Genomic DNA, 18,681 nt, shown 5'->3' with positions numbered 1-18,681 from the left:
AATACCCTTGTAAAAGTTTTAATGAAAGGGTCCTAGGACATGAGTAAAAATATAGTCGGGATATCACTTTCTCACCAAATTATCCGCTCCACTGTAAATCAGGTGTTGAATCACATCTGGATTGCACTCGGTAATTCAGCTGGGTCCTGATGATGAAGCATGCCAACTACTAGGTAGGTGGGTGAGAGGTTTCCTAAGACAACCAAAGTTTGTCTGTGCTCTATCAAGGTGAAGGTCGACAATGATGATCTTAACCAGTTAAGGACTTGTCCAAATTGTTTTTGTACCCTTAGCTTCTGGGCATGAGCATCTGTCCTCCAACTAGACTGCCTCTTCTGGAGGATCTTCTGTTGCAGCTGCAGAGCAGGGTCTTGCACCCGGACATGTGCAATTTACACCTCAAAGCATGGAGATTGAGCAGCGGCAGTTGACTACAGTTGATCTGTCTCTGAAAGTAGTCGGTCAGCTTGGCAGCTAGGCGTTCTTCTAAAAAAAAATCTGTTCATGCCAGACCATAGGGCAGGTTTGTGGCTTGGCATGGCACCCGTACCACATAGTGTTGCAGGCAAAATGGGTTAGTTTGATTTGTCTCTAGCCCAACAAGGACTTGCAGTGGGCACTGTTAAAGGTTACCTGTCTGCCCTTTTACCACTTTGTGTTATCGGATCAGCTATCCTTATTTAAATCACGCTATGCACTTCCACAAAGGTTTGGCCCACATGTTTCTTTTAAAGCCTTTTGTGATGCCTCAGTAGGACCTTAATCTGATGCTTACATTCCTTAGGAATACCCTGTTTGAACACATTACACAGCAGTCCCCTGCTTCTCCTGACCCAGAAGATAATTTTCCTCATCGCATGAGTGAGTTTCAAGCTCTTTCAGTTCAGCCGCCTTACACCACCTTCTTTCAGGACAAATAATGGTGCTACAGACTAAAGCAATCTTTCTTCCTAAGTTTGTGACTCCCTTTCTCGTCAGCCAGTCCGTTACATTCCAGACGCTCTTTGCTCCACCTCACCCTTTGAAAGAGGAGATGAGAAACTTCATCATATGGATTCCAAAAGGGCGCTTACCTTTTACATTGTTCCCACCAACTGCTGTTTTTCGGATTCTTTGGGAACAAAGTGGATGCTATCCAGATGGATAGCCCTTTGCATCAAGATCTGCTTGGAGTTGACCAAAATAAGCATGCCCCTAAAGGACTGAGGACTCACTCCACCAGAGCCAAGGCTGCTACTACTGCGCTGGCATGCGGAGTGCCTGCCCTGGATATTTGTCAGGCTGCTACGTGGGCGTCGATGCACACATCCATGAAGCATTACTGTCAACACCCAGGCCCAACAGGAAGGGCATTTTGCCTCTTTGGTCCTATAGGGCTTTTTGGCCTGAGTCATTACACAAACCCACCTTTGTGCAAATACTGCTTTGGTGTCCATTGTGAAGATGCGGAATCTGATGAAGTATCCTTTAGAAGAACAAGTTACTAACCTCCAGCAATTCTCCACTGAATTTTCCATCTAGCTGCAGATTCCCCACCACCTTCCCCGTTCTGTGTTCTTCCATATAGAAAGGTCCCAATTTAGAGATCTGCACACTGGTATGAAAAATTGGTCTGTGGGATCTGCGTCCAAGAGCGCGGACCATGTCTAGAAAGAAACTGATGTCCGCATGCTTGGGTGGTGCTTATATGCAATTCTAGCTGTTATTTCCCGTGTGGAGCAGAGTTGATGCAGTCACCCAATGCTGCATACCTGCGTGCCGGGGCTGTGCTGAAAAATCCTTGTGATCCAGCCTGTAGCCTTGGGATACTCTAAAGGCGAGGAATCTAAAGTTAGTTAGGGAATCCACCAGAAACAGAATTATAAAAGATAAGTGACTTGTTCCTTGTTACTGTAGCCCTGAAAAAGTAACTTGTTCCTTGTTATTATAGACCTGTAAAAATGATACTAAAAGAACTCATTACTTTTTTCAGAAATGCTCATAAAAACTGTGGAGGACTTTTTAAATGTTATAATCTCAAATATTTTCTGTTTATAATTGAAGTTTACTGTGATATATCTCAAGGTGTCATGTTTTTTCTGCAGATGACCCTCATGTTCAGTACTCGGCTGTGAGCAGCTTTGTGTTCCTACGTTTCTTTGCAGTTGCAGTAGTATCACCACATACTTTCCATTTACGACCTCACCACCCGGTAAGTGTAATGGCTTTTGTACAGAAAACCAACCTTTGGGGGCTCTGTGAGTGGCCTATCATTCATTCAAATGTCTATAGTTTTGAAATTACCAAAAGTCTTTTCTCCATTGACCTTTATTTACTATTATTTACATTTTTATTGTATTTGATTAGACCAAATCATTTCCCAAAAATATTTCAATGTTCATTAAAAAAGTTACAAATTCACTCATAATAGTCCTAACATTTCAGATATATTAATTAATCTACCTTTTACAGTGACTACATTTAAACATGTATTATAAAACAAAAATTATGGGAATAGCCCTTTGTGCCCACTGAACAGATGTCTTGTTTGTAATGTAAAAAATAACCATAAATATCTTTATTCAATTACAGTCAAAAACTCCTCCACAAACAAGAAAATGTGAGGGTTTAACAGCTTCAGTCTAGAAACTTGATTGCAACATTTTTGAGATGCATAGTCTTAACAAGACATCCCTTGCCCAACACAGCATGCAAAGAAAAGGTACTTCCCTAACAGTTTAAACACCTGCCCTCATTAAGTATGGTTGAAAAATAATTTGTGAAATGAAGTTGAAACCATAAGAGATTCTCTAGATTTTTTTGCAAGATCCCAGTAGGCAGCACTTCCTCCTCTTCTCCAATAATGCAGTCCAAACTCTATTCACCAACACAAATTTATAATGTGACAAAAGCTGGGGAGCCAGCTTAAATAAGACCATTCTTACCATGCACCTTTTTAAAACCTCTTTTGGGTGAAATGAACCAGTTTGAAAAGAGATAAATAATGGGAATTGATGACACACTAAACATGTTTTATAATAAAATCAAGACTGTACCTATTGAATCTTTAAGTCTCTGACTTCTTGCAATTACTGTGTAGTTTTTAAATATGCTCTGGAGCTATGGTGCTGTCACTGTTCATGAAAGTGTGTTTTTGAAGTAATTATAGTGGTTCGCATAATTTCTCAAACTTAATTTATTAATTGGATCTTGCAATTCTCTCAGGTAATGTTGACGTACAATGTCACATGGCTAATGTTCAACTAAAGCACACTCATTGAGACTTACATGTCATTCGCAATTTAGATTGCAATGTCAGCATAAAAAATGGACATTTGTCTGTAGAGACTGAAGGAAAACTGGGAAATTCCCACTTTACTGTGGTTACTTTCTACTCCACAAATTCCTTAAATATTTAATTTAATAAATTAATAGGGAAACACAATAGCAGTTAAATATGACATTCAAGTAGACTGAAGCCCCAACTTGGAATTGTGTATATGATTCTAGACCGACATCACTAGTCAAGTAAAGTTCTTGATGCAATATACTTAGTGCACTTGAGGCTGTGGTACGTTTAAGATAACGATTTCTGAATGGTTGTATTATGTATGTTGCTGTGGTATGTGGGGGCTCTGCTGACTTGGCAGCCCTTTACCAGGTTTGTGGCGGTGGTGTTGTATTGTGAGCATGAGGGAATCAGGGGTCTGTCCAGTGTTTTCTTTTAATAAGTGTTCGGTTTGTGTTGTGTAATGAGTTGTTGGGTGGAAATGGCTGCTGTATGTCAGATAGCCATTTATGGCATATCAGGACTGTATTGGGTGTGTAATACGATTTCCATACAGTATACGGATTCATTTGTGGTGTAGTGTATCTTTGGTAAAGGCCATGCTTGAAGCATTGCACTACAAGATTATATATTCGATAAAGTACCTCCTTCCTTACATTATAATGATATTACAAGTCACTGAGGAGTTCAGCGATCATATAGAGAAACAAGGATCAGTTCCTTTATAAGGTTATGCAACTCCGAAGTGACTTTCAAAATCCTTATCTTGTATGGCGGGCTTACTTTATTAATTATAATACATGGTCTCACCATCAGCTTTCCCACAAATCACTTAAATCCTTGGTGTGTGCTTTTTTACATGAAGAGAGAAAGCATGTTTGCAAACATGAAGAATAAAAATAGAATCTCTAATGAAAAATTAAGCACAGCTAAAAAAGATGTCAGATATTTGTAGCAAAAAGATTTTAGAATCTGTTTAATGCAAATCTTTTTTTTTTTAAATGTGCCGTAGCTTGAAATGTGTAGAAATATTTGGAATGATTCTAACTCTTCTATACTTACATAAGATGTGCAAAAAATAAACATGTTGCCATAAGTATAGTTCTCCTTGTTACTGTTCAGCTAAAAAACAAATCAGAAGAAAAAAAAGTAATGTTTTGCTCTTTAAACTGTCTCTTTAATTACGCCTCTTGGCCTGACATGCCTTTCTTCTTGGCTGCTAGGTCTGGCAGCAAGAATTGTGGCGTGCAAACTCAACTGAAATATCTTATTACAGTTGAGCTGCTACATCATTTCTTTAATAAATGCAACTGGGTGTTTCACAAGTTGGCTATTATAAAGAAATTAGAGACAGGTTTTTATACAAGGATTTTAGAATCCCATATATTATATGGTAATACAGAGTGCTCAAACTTCACCAGTCAAAATCCTCTAAATATCTTTTGAGACCTGGAGTACTCCACATTAGCATTTTAAAAGTAATGCCATTTACCTGACCAGTGAGAACAATCAATTGGTTGGTTACAAGAAAGAATAAATATACATTAACTAAACCCATGTGGTCTTCTAATTCCAAAGCAGCCAATGTGGATAATCTATTTCCTTGGCTGTTGTTCACCAAAACATGTCCTCAGCCGATCCAAGAGAGATGAAATCAAGCTGATTCACAGTGTCTTATGGCCTGTCCCTGGTTTTCTGAATCACCAACGATCTGATTCTTTTTCTGTAAGTAGGTGTGGCTTATTCCTGAATATTTAGGATTAAGGCCCACTTATACATGTTGTTTGGATGGAATATTCGCCTGTCCGCAGAGCCTTCACCCCTCCCTTGTATTCCATGTTGGCGAGTCTCTGGAGGATTTCACTTTTTTACCACCATGAGCTTAACAATCCTGCATGTGTGGTGGGCATCTCCATTTAATGTTATGAGACCTTTGAGTGCGGCTCTGAGGTAGAAAGCGCACCCCTCCTTTTGAGTATGACTATTTTATTCGCACCAGGTATGAAGGATTTGGAAATGTTGTGAGCGACTCGTCAGATTGGAAGGCTTTTGTTTCTTATGCCTTCTAGGAGAGTTGCTTACTGGTCTCTTCTGGTAAGAGTTTGCCTAGCAGTCTTCAACTGGGATTCTTGTTCTATCCATGTGGGAACTATAGAGGGAGGATACATTTATGCCTTGCAGGCATGCTGTGTATGTCAAAGGGTCTGGTTGGATACTTTGTGAATTAGGGGTAGTCTGGAAATCCCTCAGTCCCTCTTTTGAAGTACAACAGACTTCTGCAACTAGAGGATGGGAGGAAAGCACCTTTGATGTGCAAAGACACCCCCATCTGGCTTTCTCCTGCTTCCCTGCCCCATGAGGTTCACCCTGATAGATTGGTGTGGCAGCTACTAAAGCATGCTCTGCATCTCTTTTGTGGCCTTTGTTCTTCCACTTTAATAGGGCACACAGACTTCATACTCTCTAGCTTTTGATTCTACAGGTCAAGGTTTATGCCTAGGGAATCTTGTGGAAGCTATCTTGACACCCTCAAATTGAGAACAGGGTACATAAATGTTTATTCTTGTTTGTCAGAAGGTATAAGAATAGGGCATAAAACTCAGTAAATGGGTGTCAGGATACATGTGACCTAAAAAGTAGAACAATGCACTCTATCTGAATGATTTTTAAGCTACAGGTCAGGGGGTCCTAGATACCGTGCTTCCTTGTTTATTTGTCCACAGACTTGGAGAGTCCTGGGGCACTATGTATTGTTGCCCCTGCCTTTGAGCCAGAAAGCCGAACCTCTGCAGATAAGGAGCACTGGAGATACATTGTAGGAGGAGGAAGCCTTCCAGATAAGAAGATGAGACTCTTAAAGCTTGGGGGCTTCTATAAGGGGATTCTATTCAACTACAATTTACGAATTTTGTTGAATTCCCAAGACCAGTTTCACAGCCACTGTGGTGAGCTCCCCCAGTCCCTGAACTTTATAGTGTCTGCCCGCTATTGTCATTGAGATCACTCTTCCCACCTCCTGTATATTGCGGTCATAGTAAGGTTAGTAGGTTTAAGGACCTTGACTCTGCAGACCGCACCTAAATCCATATGGATGTTGCAGAGAAATTGTGGGACTATGCGCAGCCAATTCCGACTGCTGTAACCCATTGTGACCTTAGGCGCAGAGTAACCTAATCGTGTCTGGCTAGTTTTGTGATTGTTCCCACCTCGTTGAGCGTTTGGCTCCCCTCATCTGGGTTCATGTTACGAATGCTGCTTCGGGGCTCCTGGGATTCTGGTTCATTGGCATCACAGATTTGCCTAAGTCCCCTTGCTGAAGACTCCCTCTTGACGACTGTCTCCTATTCCTGTGTGACCTGATTGATGGGTTGGTGTGGGATAGAGACCTTGTTTGGGTGGTGGATCTCCGGTTCAACAAAAGGGGCAGGATTTGAATACACGGTGGCCAAAGCAGCAGAGGATTTGGGGAGACCACGACAAGCCACATTTGCTTAATCCCTGCTGTTGAGCTCATCAATCCACTCCACCTGACTGCTGATATGAATCTGCATGTGCAAAACTCTGGCTTCCTAATTGGTTGCACTAGCTGTTCAGGAGAGCTGTCCACGAGGTCGCGCTGCTCTCTGGCAGCCGTTCAAGCTAAAACAAAGGCAAGTTCAATGGGAACATTATTAAAATAACTTGTTTAAACTGCTAATGAGCCCGCTTGACCTATTTTAGTATGTTTATTTGTATTTTCAGATGTTTATTTGTAATCTAGCTATGTTGGGTGTTTAAAGTAGTTTCTAGTTTTAAACAATAAAGCACGGGCAAGACTTTTCTAACTGCTGCTCGCTATTGTGATGTCTTGCCTCTTACACTCACTACCTTTCCCTCGAGTAGCCTTGGATAGCTCTACTTCCCTACATTGAGGATCAATTGCTAAATAATGTGTACCGTTGTTCAGTTATTAGTCCAGTAGTGAGGTGGGCCAATGGGACAACAGAAGTAAAATATTCCAGTTGCCACAATTGGAGCAGAGTAATGCTTGATAGCCTCCAGGTCTCTCACTCCGTTTTCACTTGTGGAAAAAGGATTTTGGAATGATTCCCCAATTTATCAAAGTGTTGATATAATTAAAAGCTCAAGCTACTTGATTAAAGGCACATAATGTGATATTTGTTACTAACATGTAACAAATCATGATCTTCTAAATGTCGTTTGCGAACACCAATATCTCAATATTCTCATTTATATGATCTCTAGGAGACCGCATTTTAACTTGATACCAGAATTTTAACTTTTGGGAAAAAGGATAGTGCGTCTATTGTGATCTATTTGGTACAGCTTTGGCCTGCTTACCTACATCTTCTTTATGGGACAATTATGATCAACTGTGGACATAATTATTAACATGCATTTAAAACCTATTTGGACTCCAGCAACACCTCCTCCAGATCATTTTTTGATTCTTTTTTCATCTTGGTTAGAGTTCTAAATCTCTGGGCACATGACTTTATAATTAGAAACAGCCTCATTTCTATGCCCAAGTACTTCAAAGCAATAGCCCTAAACTAAATCTGAGTGGGTATCTGTATGTAGAACTTGTCTTTAGTTGAGTTGTATGTATATGGAATTTAAAGGGGTTTGAGATTGAATGCACAGTCAGAACAGGGAAAATAGTAATTCTTTAATATCTCTATTTTTTCATTTTGTTCACTCATGGAATATAGACATTTAAAAATACTTGAAATATAATACTGGTGTTTTCAATTTTAGGATCCACAAACATCACGAACATTGACTCTCATTTCAAAAACCATCCAGACCTTGGGTAGCTGGTTAAGCTTGTCCAAGAGCAAACTGGTACGTTTCCTGGTGTGTTTTTTCATTTCTGGCATTGCCAAAGCTCCTTTGTAGCAATGGACTTTCATGTCGTTACATTAGTGATAATCTAACTGAATATAACACTTTCTTTCAGTCTAGCTTCAAAGAATCTTTCATGTGTGAGTTTTTCAAACTTTTTCAAGAAGAGGCTTACACGGAAGCTGTTAAAAAGGTAATCTGCATCTAATGTTTTTTATAATAGTTTATTTTAATTAACGTAGCATTTCTTATGCGTCTTCAGACCCACACAAACCTTTTGTGCCTAATATTTTTAAGCAAAATCCTTTAATCCTGCAGCAGATGTTCCTAATGACATGGAGAATTTCTAAAAACATAGAAAAACGGTTTTCCTCCTATGTAAACACTTTCTTAGTGCTTGACATGTGGTAGAAATGCTCAATTGTAAGGCCTGATGAAAGAAAATATGGAAGAAGACACAATGTTACATCTCTCGTTTCAAAGTTTAAGAACTGCATTGTTTAAATGTGTTCTGCATACTTCCTACTATCCTTGACTCTACATTTGTAAATATAGTATAGGCAGTAGGAATCTTGGACAGGGCATGTACCTAGCCTCAGTGAACACAGGGCCCTTAAAATGAATTTCATATTGTTCGAAGACCAGAGAATTTCTGCTTTCATACCCATATTGTAGAGCAGCAATCTGGTACATTTGCATTTCAAGCAAACATCATCACTGGAGCGACCCTTGACCCTGCTTCCAGGCAGGTCGCTCCCCACGCCGCGTAGCTCCACCTGACTGCGCCAGTGTTCCAGCCCAGCTGCTGCCGAGTTCGAGGCCCGCCTCCACCCGCAGGCTACCACCTGCGCCTCATCCCTGGTGGCCAGTGGTAGGCCTTAGGTTTGCTTTTTGCCACTTTCACTGTTTGCTTTTGCGCTTTCTGCCCGTTTAGCATTGTTTTATTGTGCTTGTTTTTGTGCCCTTCTGGTTGGTTAGCATTGTATTTATTGTGCTTGTTTCCTCCTCTGTGTCCCCTTGTGCCCGTTTTGTCTTCTGTTCCCTCGCCGGTCTCGCTTCCTGCCGCTGCGTCCCCTGCGGCCCCGCCCCCCAACGCCGTCTCCTCCTCCTGCTTCAACACCCTCCGCATGCTCCACAGATCTACAAGTGGATCCCCACCAAAACGAGAAGGACGGTCACCCAGGCCCTCGTCAGCAGCTGGTTGGACTGCGGTAATGCCCTCTACGCAGGAACTTCGGCAAAACTCCTGAGACGGCTGCAACGCATCTAGAACGCCTCTGCACGTCTGATCCTCGACATCCCCCGCCGCAGCCACATCACACCCCACCTGAGAGACGTGCACTGGCTCCCCATCAACAAGAGGATAACCTTCAAGCTTCTCACCAACGCACACAAAGCACTCCACAACACCGAACCAGCATACCTCAACAGACGACTCAGCTTCTACACCCCCCACACGCCAGCTCCGCTCCCCTTGCTGCAGTCCCCCGCATCCAAAGAACGACTGCCGGTGGCAGATCTTTCGCCTACCTCGCCGCCAAGACCTGGAATACCCTCCCCACCCACCTACGGCAGACCCAAGACCTGCTGACCTTCAGAAGACTCCTCAAGCCCTGGCTCTTCGAACAGTAGCAGCACCGCCTGCCCCCAGCGCCTTGAGACCCTCACGGGTAAGTAGTGCGCTTTACAAGTGATATGATTGATTGATTGACTGGTATCTGTAGAGCAGAAACCTTCAAAAGATGTTCCGCTCTGAATATGAAAGCTTGCTTTTCACTGAACTGCCTGCGAAAGTCTGTAAAGCTAGTCAGGAAGAACACATTCTCCTCTGAGTCAGAAGGTGTCGGACATGTTCTACTTAAGTCTCTTCTGATATTCATCATTCAGCAGAAGTTAAGGTTTTCTGATTATTTCCCATAATGGACAAAGCTAGGGGTGAGCTTTTCTTTTTTTCTTTCTCGAAAATGAAACATCATGTGGAATTTGGTTATATTCTCTTGGTAGTACCTCATAAATATTAACTGTGAGACCATACTTTACATTCGAATGTTACCTGAGATACCATCAGGAGACTGGTTGAAGGGGAAAATGCCTCCCGCAAGATATTATCTGCTCAAGCCCATCTCCACCGAGCAGATATTATGCAAACTTTCACAATCTGTGCAAAGTCATAAAATTTGTGAAATTCAGGAATTTCACAGTTCTAAAAAAAAAAAAAAAAATCTAGACAAAAACCTCCTTTTAATGTTCCTGGACATACATAGTGTGTTATCATATCAATTGATGTACACCTGACTGCCAGGGGGGTGATGCATGTTGAGAGCACGAAATTCAAGAATTTTACAGTTGTAAAAAAAAAACTTTGCCTAGACAAAAACATCCTATTGATATTCTTGGATATACATAGCGCATTATCATGTCTTTTGACATACATTTGACTGCCAGTCAACACTGAGTTGACCAGCTTTAGCCATGGACTTGGTGACAGACCTAGGAATTTTCTAAGTCTTTCTAGATTGTGAGCATGTGAATCGGTGTTTCTTCTCTAGGCCGGGTTATCAAACTGCAGGCAAATTTTAGACTTTTCAACTCAAGCATGTTGTAGGGGTTTGCAAAGTTGTAAACGTTTTGGGTACTTTGCAATCTTTTGGATTGTCTTTGGAACACTTTGTTTCTGAAGTTTATCACTTACATGTCCATGTTTTGCAACACCAGCTTATAGATAATTACTTTTGCCAAAAAATGTGTTGCATATAACAATTTTTAATACTCAATATTCTTTTCAACCAAAAACGTATAGTGCTCTTTTTCACTGCAATCCTATTGTGATAGAAGAAGCTTGTGAAACAAATTCACAAAAAGTGCACATATGTTTCAGCATTGAATTAGAGTATTCAATTAGGGGGCAAATGTGTAAGTAGCGTGGATCACACTCTGTGAGTCTTGTTTGACTTGATTAGTGTGGAAATCTTCCAAATATTTACAAAGGGTAAAATCAATACTTTTGCAGGTGGAATAAACACTTTTTAGCACATTCCTTGCTGGAATGCTTACACTGCACTCAAAAGGCAACCTTTCAAGCATTTTACAGTAATTTGACACCACTGCTTGGGGATGCCCTAAGATGGTATTGCCTTCCCTGGCCTTGTTTGACAAGTATCCTTTCCCTAGACTGAAGCTACTGCTGTCTTTACCACACAGAGGAATAATGTCTTCAAAGATAGATTTGGGAACATTTGATTTGCTGCTAGAAGTCAGTTAAGAAATTCATACAGTTCTTAAACTTTGAAACAAAACACGCAACATTGTGTCTTCTTCCATATTTTCTTTCACCAGGCCTTAAAAATGAACATTTCTACCATATGTCAAGGAACATTTTATTTGCTGCTAGAAGTCAGTTATGAAAGTCATTGCTAAACAGGGATAATGGTGGTGTAATGTTTGTGGTACTCTAATCTTATTCCTAACTACCCAGTCAAAATTAGAGTTCTTGGAGGCAATTATCCACTTGCTGTCACTGCATGACAACTTTTTTGTGCCAGCCTTTCCTCTGAGGAACAGAGACTACAAGTGGAATGACTTAAAGATACTGCAGGAGCGAATATATACAAATGATTTATTTCAGGCTGATCCTAACTTGGTACTATTTATCAAAGATGAGCTGCACATGCTAAATGAGTAACCACTGACCGCATTTAAAACTCTAGAACAAATAAAATTAGAATAAGATTGTCACACCGGTACCTAGTCGACTTCTGCCTTCTCTTTTTGCCACAGCTGTCCAAAAACGTACACTCTGTGAACTGAGCAGTGGAAAACTGTAGGTCCCTTGTCCAACATGGATATTAAAGGTTGCCTTTGAGCTAAACTCTTGATAGTTTTGTTTTCTGTCTTAATGCACCTTAACACAATCATTGTGTTGACTTTAGAAAGCTTACTGTGGTAGTAGGTATTATACGTCAACTGTGCTATCTAGGTCAAAGAATTCTTTATTTTGGCCTGTAAGGCCATAAAAGCACAGATAACAAGTACAGCACAATTCATATATTTAGATTTCCCAGAATTAAAGTGCATTACATTAAGAGAAAATACCCAAAAATATAAACCCAATAGCTTAATTAATACAAAAGGTAATTCAGAAAATAAAACCCTGAAACAAAATTACATGAAACAGTCAATTATGTGATTGAAAGGGACATATGCATACCAGTGGCACCTCTTAATATGTTTAATTAGATGAACCCCCTCACTCTCTCTAAAAAAATTATTTACAAGTAATAACCTTTTTAAAGCCTTTTCTTCAACTTCATTTTTAGTATTTATGGCTTAAATAGTTTAGCTGTATCTATTAGGATTGCATACTATTGGTAATTTGTATGGTAAACGACTCCCTACTCGCTTACTTTCACAATGATGTCTCCAGCACAAACCTCCCAAGTAGGAAGCAGCAGAAAAGGTGTCAGCTGCAGCTTTCATGATTAGTAATGTAGAACAAGCATCCATGGTAATTAATTTTAGCTCAAAATATGCCTGCAAGCAATGTGGCCTCTTGATGATTTGACCCTGTAGAACTTACCTTTTTTCAGTCGTCCGCCAATTAATGACAAAGTTCTGGACAAGTGATAGGTTTCTCTAATGGCCCTGAATGGGTGGTCACCTCACCCCTCTGGTAAGTCCTAGTTCTAATTAAGTTTCAAGCCTTGTTATATTACTGCTCTGACCTTACTTATGTTAATTGTTTTCACCCATGGGCATCTGCAACGATCAACCACTCTTAAGCAAGTTAATTGCTGTTTATTGCCCATGTGGAAAAGAGGTTCCCTGTTGAAGGACGTGATGTCCCCTAGGGATTGTAAATTTGCAAATAGGTCAGTAGGGCCCAATCATAGGAATATAACTAGGTTCCAGGGCTCTTGCTCAGCTCTTTGAACAAATGGGGTCTTCATCTGTCCTATTAATTACCATTATGTTTGTAGAAACTCCAAGAGTACCTTCCCTTGAAAGATGGTCCTCCAAAGATCTCAGTATTTGGGCAGAATGATGGGTTCCTTACTGATGGTCATATTTGGTGTTATCCTCGAGACTGCCAAAGTGACAGTAATATGAACGGGTGAGATACTTACACTTGTATATAAAAGCAACATAAAACCACCCTTGAACTGTTGGATATTGTCCATCTGCCAAACTCTTTTCCAAAATTGTTGGAGGCCATTTACTTGATTGAGTAGAACATTGTGCAGATGCTCTGTGTACTATGTGCTGTGATGTCTACCATGCAGCCGCAGCAGCCGCAAAGGCCCATCTTCAGTCATGTAGTTGATGGGCTGCTGTATTATGTATTAGTGGCTCCACAGCTTTCAATACCCTGGATGGAGGAATTGTATGGGAATTTTTTTTTTCTTTTAGGAAGCTTTGAGTAGCCTTGTTAATCTTATAAGCTATGTGAATATTGAGACTAGGGCCAGTCATACGTTTGCTGAAGAGACCAGCTGATGTTCTATAATTGATTTGTCCAAAGAGAAGAGGTGTTAAAGATTTCTTCCAAAGTCTGAGTGAGTGAGCACATTACTTGACATTGTTGACAAGAGGCATGCAAATCAGATACAACAGGATTTGCAATAAAAGACATACAGTTTTGGAGGGCTACTTAAAAGAAAATCCTCTTAACGTTAATTAAATAAATTCATGATCCTTTGTATAAACCCTCTCTATTAATCTTCGTAGGACTGAAGCCTGGTCCTCTGGTTAGCAAGGCAATATGAATTCTCTTGAAGCCAAGATTTTAAGTTGGATGCTAAGTTTGCAGTATTCTTTTGCCTTTTTGTGATTCGATTGGGATGTCCCTCAGGGTGGCTGGGAGTAATGCCCTTTCTGGATACTTAAGTTACAGTATTGGCTCTCTCAGATTGATCCTAGTACATCTGGCTACGTTGAAACAGATGAGCTTGAATTTACTCTGGGGGAAGCATGTGCCCTAGCTAAGCGCCAATTTAGAAATATTAATGTGTTCATGCATTGAAGAGTTTCGGAGGCACGCAGATTTGGTCTTTTTGTAGTGCAGGCCCCATAGTTGATATGCTCCAAGCACATACTCAACCATGTCTAAACGTGGGCTTGAGCTCTAATGACAGTCATTCCTGTATGAAGTTACATCCAGGACATGTACTGTACTACCTGTGAAAATTACTGGTGCTTTATAACTTGAGGCTTTTTGGGGCTGCAGTCGAGTCGGCTCATCATATTGTTGCAGGGTGCTTGGTCCTGTCTAAATTCAAGACCCTGATTTAATTTGACCAATTCTGAGTGCCTAGGGTCCCTCTATCAGGGGCTTTTGGCAGGTTGTGTTCGAGGCGCACACAATTGTGGAGGCACAGATGACATACCTAAGATTGATTGATTGACTTGCTTCTTGACAAACCCCCTACATTTATTTGATGTTATTTTGGGCAGTTGTCAGTCAAGTCTTTTTTGTTTTACTTTTATATATACATTTTTATTACTATGATTAAATGTACTTCATATATTCTGTTGTATTTTAATATTGTGATATGTTTATATTATATGCAGCTTGTATGATTTTAACATGTCTGTGTTGGAGAAAAAAACTAATAAGAATAAACTATACAGACATTTATATTGGCAAGTTTAAACATACTTTGAAAATGTTATGTTTAGACAGTAAATGATTGGAAACTGCTTTATATATCTAACGCAACACCACAGATTATAATTGTTTAATAGATGCATAATCAATTGATTCTAAAGTTTGGAAGTGGCAGCTGGATAGCACATTTTATTAGCAGAACTAGGAGCTCCGCCTAAGTTACTGAGACCTTGGCAGCAACAGCCAGATTATTTGTTTTAAGTTGTCCATGCTGTTTACAGGGCCATGTAATTAGGGAGTTGAATCCGGGAGGAAGGAAGGCGATAAGAGAAGTAACTGAAAAGCAGGCTTCTATCGGGGAAATAATATGTTGCATATTGGTTCAGACTCTGAACGACACTGATACTGTAATTGTGTACAAAAATCATCATATTTTCATATTTATTAAGTGGGTACTAAGTATCTTAAGAAATACATTTTATTATAATAAATATGTGTAGTTAGAAAAAGTATTAGTCATGCAGGCACTTCATTTTATGAGTACATTTGAGAAAAATTACTTTTTCAAAGCAATGTACCTACATAAATATGAGCCATGTGGCTTTCAGATTTGGTACACTGAATTTCTATGACGTGTGAGAGTGGTCGGGTACTTCTGTCTGACGAGTGGATTCCATGATGCAGGTCTGCAGTTAGTCATTGTGTTTAAACTATTGATTTTAAGGTTTAGAAAGTATATTACTCTCAGATGTGTGTTAGGCAGTGACCACTGTGTGTGAAACATGACTGTATGAAGTACAGTAGAGGTGCATTTGACCTGCAGAACAGCAAATGAATAGTGAGTGGGGTATCTAATTGTTAATTAATTACACATATAGGTGATTAAAAGATCCAGGGATTGGTTGTAGGATGTTTCCAAATAATGCTTACATTTTAGGGTACTCCTTGGAAAAAAGCCTTCTCTCTGGGACTGCACGATGGGTAGTTTGTGAAATGGAAATCACTGGTTCATGAACGCTTGTCAAACATAAAGATATTGCTTCTGTTCCACTGAACTGTGAGCAGCAGTAAAAGTGAGCTTTGGTGAATGGCTGTTCTCGCCTGTCATTATATTCAAATCAGTTTTGTTAGTTCAGGCATCTGCAGAATGATCCTATTGATTGTTACGTGGATCAAAAGTCCCCAAGGTGCCTCGCGTTTATACTATGTACACCATCAATGCTCAGATGGGCATGTTCAAATATTTAAAGGCATTGCACTAGTGTATAAATTGCCACGTTCTCCAGAACATGATGGAGTGGTTTGCTGTGTTTCAGCAAATAATTGATGGCCAATAACTGCCAGTGCTGTGTTATGTGGGCAAACACTTATGCCAGGTTGGGTGGCTTAGTGGACTTAATGCATCCACTGTAGGGGCCTGTGTTTAACCTCATGGTCACAGTTTCAAATCCCGGCGGGTCCACTCACACTTTCATCCTTCTGAGGCCGATAAAATGAGTACCATTGAGTTGGGCCACTATAAACATCTGTTATTCAAGGCCAAGATACCCATGGGTGAACGTGCAGTTTCCCAATACACGTTCTGTTTATGATCTGTGATCCATCTAAATAAAGCCTTGACATAGTCACCCAAAGATGGCCATCTGCTTCAAGATCACATTCTAGGGCTTAAGTTAAGTCATTATTTGACTCGCTTAGGACACGAGAAGAGCAGTGTAGGTAAGCAGTAGCCTAGAATGTGGTTTCCTAGAAACTTATAGTTTATTGTTTATAGATTTGTGTTTCCTATTTTCTTACGTAAGCTACTTTAAAAAGGATGAGACTTGCCAATTTGATTTGGACCATTGTCTGAGGCTAGACTGTATTAAGAGTTTTCAGGTATAGCCACAGTTTCTGCAGAACCAGCTCTTGACTCTCTTTGGGCAACATACACAACAAACCCTTTTCAACATCTCCAAGGCTTTTATAGTCAAGCCCACATTGACTGGCCGTAGGACGCCATGCTTCTCAGTGTAGTACTTCACAACCTGACTCGGGCAACAAAACTTTCAAGCAATCATCCCAGGGAACAACCACTGGTTCTGGTATCTGTACTTGTGAAAAAGCTGTGATGAAACAATCTCTTTCAGAAAAACGGTTTACGTTACTTTGTATTATGTTTTGGAGGGAATGGATTATGAGGTTAAGGTTCCAAGGGAATGCTTTCATGGAGACACCTAAAAGTGCCTATCGTGCAAACATACACTTTTCTCTTTTGTGAGTTAGTAGAGTGGGTACATCTAAATGGTTTCTCTTAACATGCAAAAATATATGTGGATGGTTAACAATTCTGTCTTTTGCAGCTCATTGGAAAGGGCGTGTCTTTTGTTTACAGTGCATACAGTAAATATATGTCACAAGGGAGTTTGCTGATAATTCATTCCTAATTACCTATTTTCTTGTAGTTTTTAGAAGAAATTTCATCTACTGGAAGTAAAGAGCCAAGTGGATTGAGTGAACCACTACTTCTGAAAGAAGGGTAAAACAGTTGAAAATTCTGTATGATTTTTGTTTTTAATCCCAGTGAACTGAGTGTGTTGGTGTGATAGTCATGCTTGCATTTGATGGACATTGTCGGGTGTTTCTGCTAATTTCTGTTTTAGCCCAGCCATGCATACAGAACAGTAGGATAAAATGTATGTTCGAGGCATATGAGCTGCAGATTGTACACTTTTGCATAGATGAAAGAAGTGTTGTAGTCATGGGACCGGTGACGACTCCTTCGGTGGACAATTTGCATGGGCATCGGCTCCATCGTTGGATTGTTTTTTTTTCGCCATCGGGTTCGGATGGGACTTGCTGCGCTCCGGGACGGTGTCGTTATCGAACCCCCTTTTGATGCGCAATCACAATTAACCAACGGTATTGTCTCGATCGCGTGCCCTCGACGCGCACCCTCAACAACTTTCGAATAAACTTCGACACCTGCGGATTTCGACGCGGGCCACTGGGCCTACCCCGCGCCGGGGAAGACTGACATTGATGGAACGGACTCCATTTAAGAAATGTCCACAGTGTGGTGCTAAGTTCCCACACTCGGACCTCCATCCTGTTTCCAATCTGTGCCTCTCTCCAGAACATCGAGAGGACGATTGTGAGGCTTGTCTCACCTTCAAATCGAAGAAGACCATCCGGGATCGTCGAGCTCGATGCCACGAGATGTCCTGGGACACCGGTTCCATTCCGGACATCTTCCATCCCGGTCCCGAAAGCCTTCCGGAGCCAGAACAGGTCCCGGACTCCGAAGCAGATGTCTCCGATGCCGAAGATGACATCACCTCGGCTCAAAGGGACGTGAGTACCGAGACCCCCGCCCCACCCAAGCCCATGCCAACGGCTCCGGTGACACCCTCGCCTTCGGGCTCAGGTGCACACCGTACGAAAACTTTGAGCGCCCCGCCTCCGGGCCCGGCACCGAAGGACAAAGAAAAGCCTTCCGGCTCGAGCCAACCACCTGGTACCGAAAAGCCATCTTCGGCACCGAAGGCTCAGTCGTCTGAGTTGCCGCGTCCTCCTCCGCCGGCACCGAAGTCGACAAAAGATCCCTCGGCACCAAAGCAGGTGGATAAAGCATAGGCACCGAAGCAGCCGGATAAGACACAGGCACCGAAGCAGCCGGATAAAACCTTGGCCAGAGGCACACAGAGAAAACTTCGGCACCGAAGCACACAGAAAAGACTTCGGCACCGAAACCATCGGAGCCGAAAACATTAAAGGACGAAACTCCTATAAGTAAACCTTCTAAACAGACGCCCTCCGGAGCCGAAACAGCCGGCACCGAAGGCCTCTGAACCAGGGAAAGCTTCTGTACCGGACACTGTCCCTAAACAGCAAAGAACAGTTTCCAAGGAGAAATCTTCGGCGCCAAAGAAACCTATAGATCCTGAAGAGCTTTTCTTTCCCGTTCCCAAACAGACTACCATCT

The 18,681-nt window shown here is 41.2% G+C and overlaps 1 protein-coding gene across 2 annotated transcripts in view; it reads left to right on the top strand.

Moving 5' to 3' along the window:
* RASA2 (RAS p21 protein activator 2) overlaps positions 1 to 18,681 on the top strand; it is a 516,748-nt gene that overhangs the window by 410,583 nt on the left and 87,484 nt on the right. For both annotated transcript variants that reach the window (XM_085633666.1, XM_085633665.1), the window contains exons 15-18: positions 2,085 to 2,191; positions 8,027 to 8,113; positions 8,229 to 8,306; positions 17,162 to 17,235. In XM_085633666.1, the coding sequence (XP_085489792.1) occupies positions 2,085 to 2,191; positions 8,027 to 8,113; positions 8,229 to 8,306; positions 17,162 to 17,235 (346 nt within the window). The remainder of the gene's footprint in view (positions 1 to 2,084; positions 2,192 to 8,026; positions 8,114 to 8,228; positions 8,307 to 17,161; positions 17,236 to 18,681) is intronic.

The sequence above is a fragment of the Triturus cristatus genome, chromosome 11 (assembly GCF_964204655.1).
Source record: "Triturus cristatus chromosome 11, aTriCri1.1, whole genome shotgun sequence".
Taxonomy (NCBI): Eukaryota; Metazoa; Chordata; class Amphibia; order Caudata; family Salamandridae; genus Triturus; species Triturus cristatus.
The sequence above is the reverse complement of the archived record's forward strand: the minus strand, read 5'-3'. Positions and strand labels throughout refer to the sequence as shown.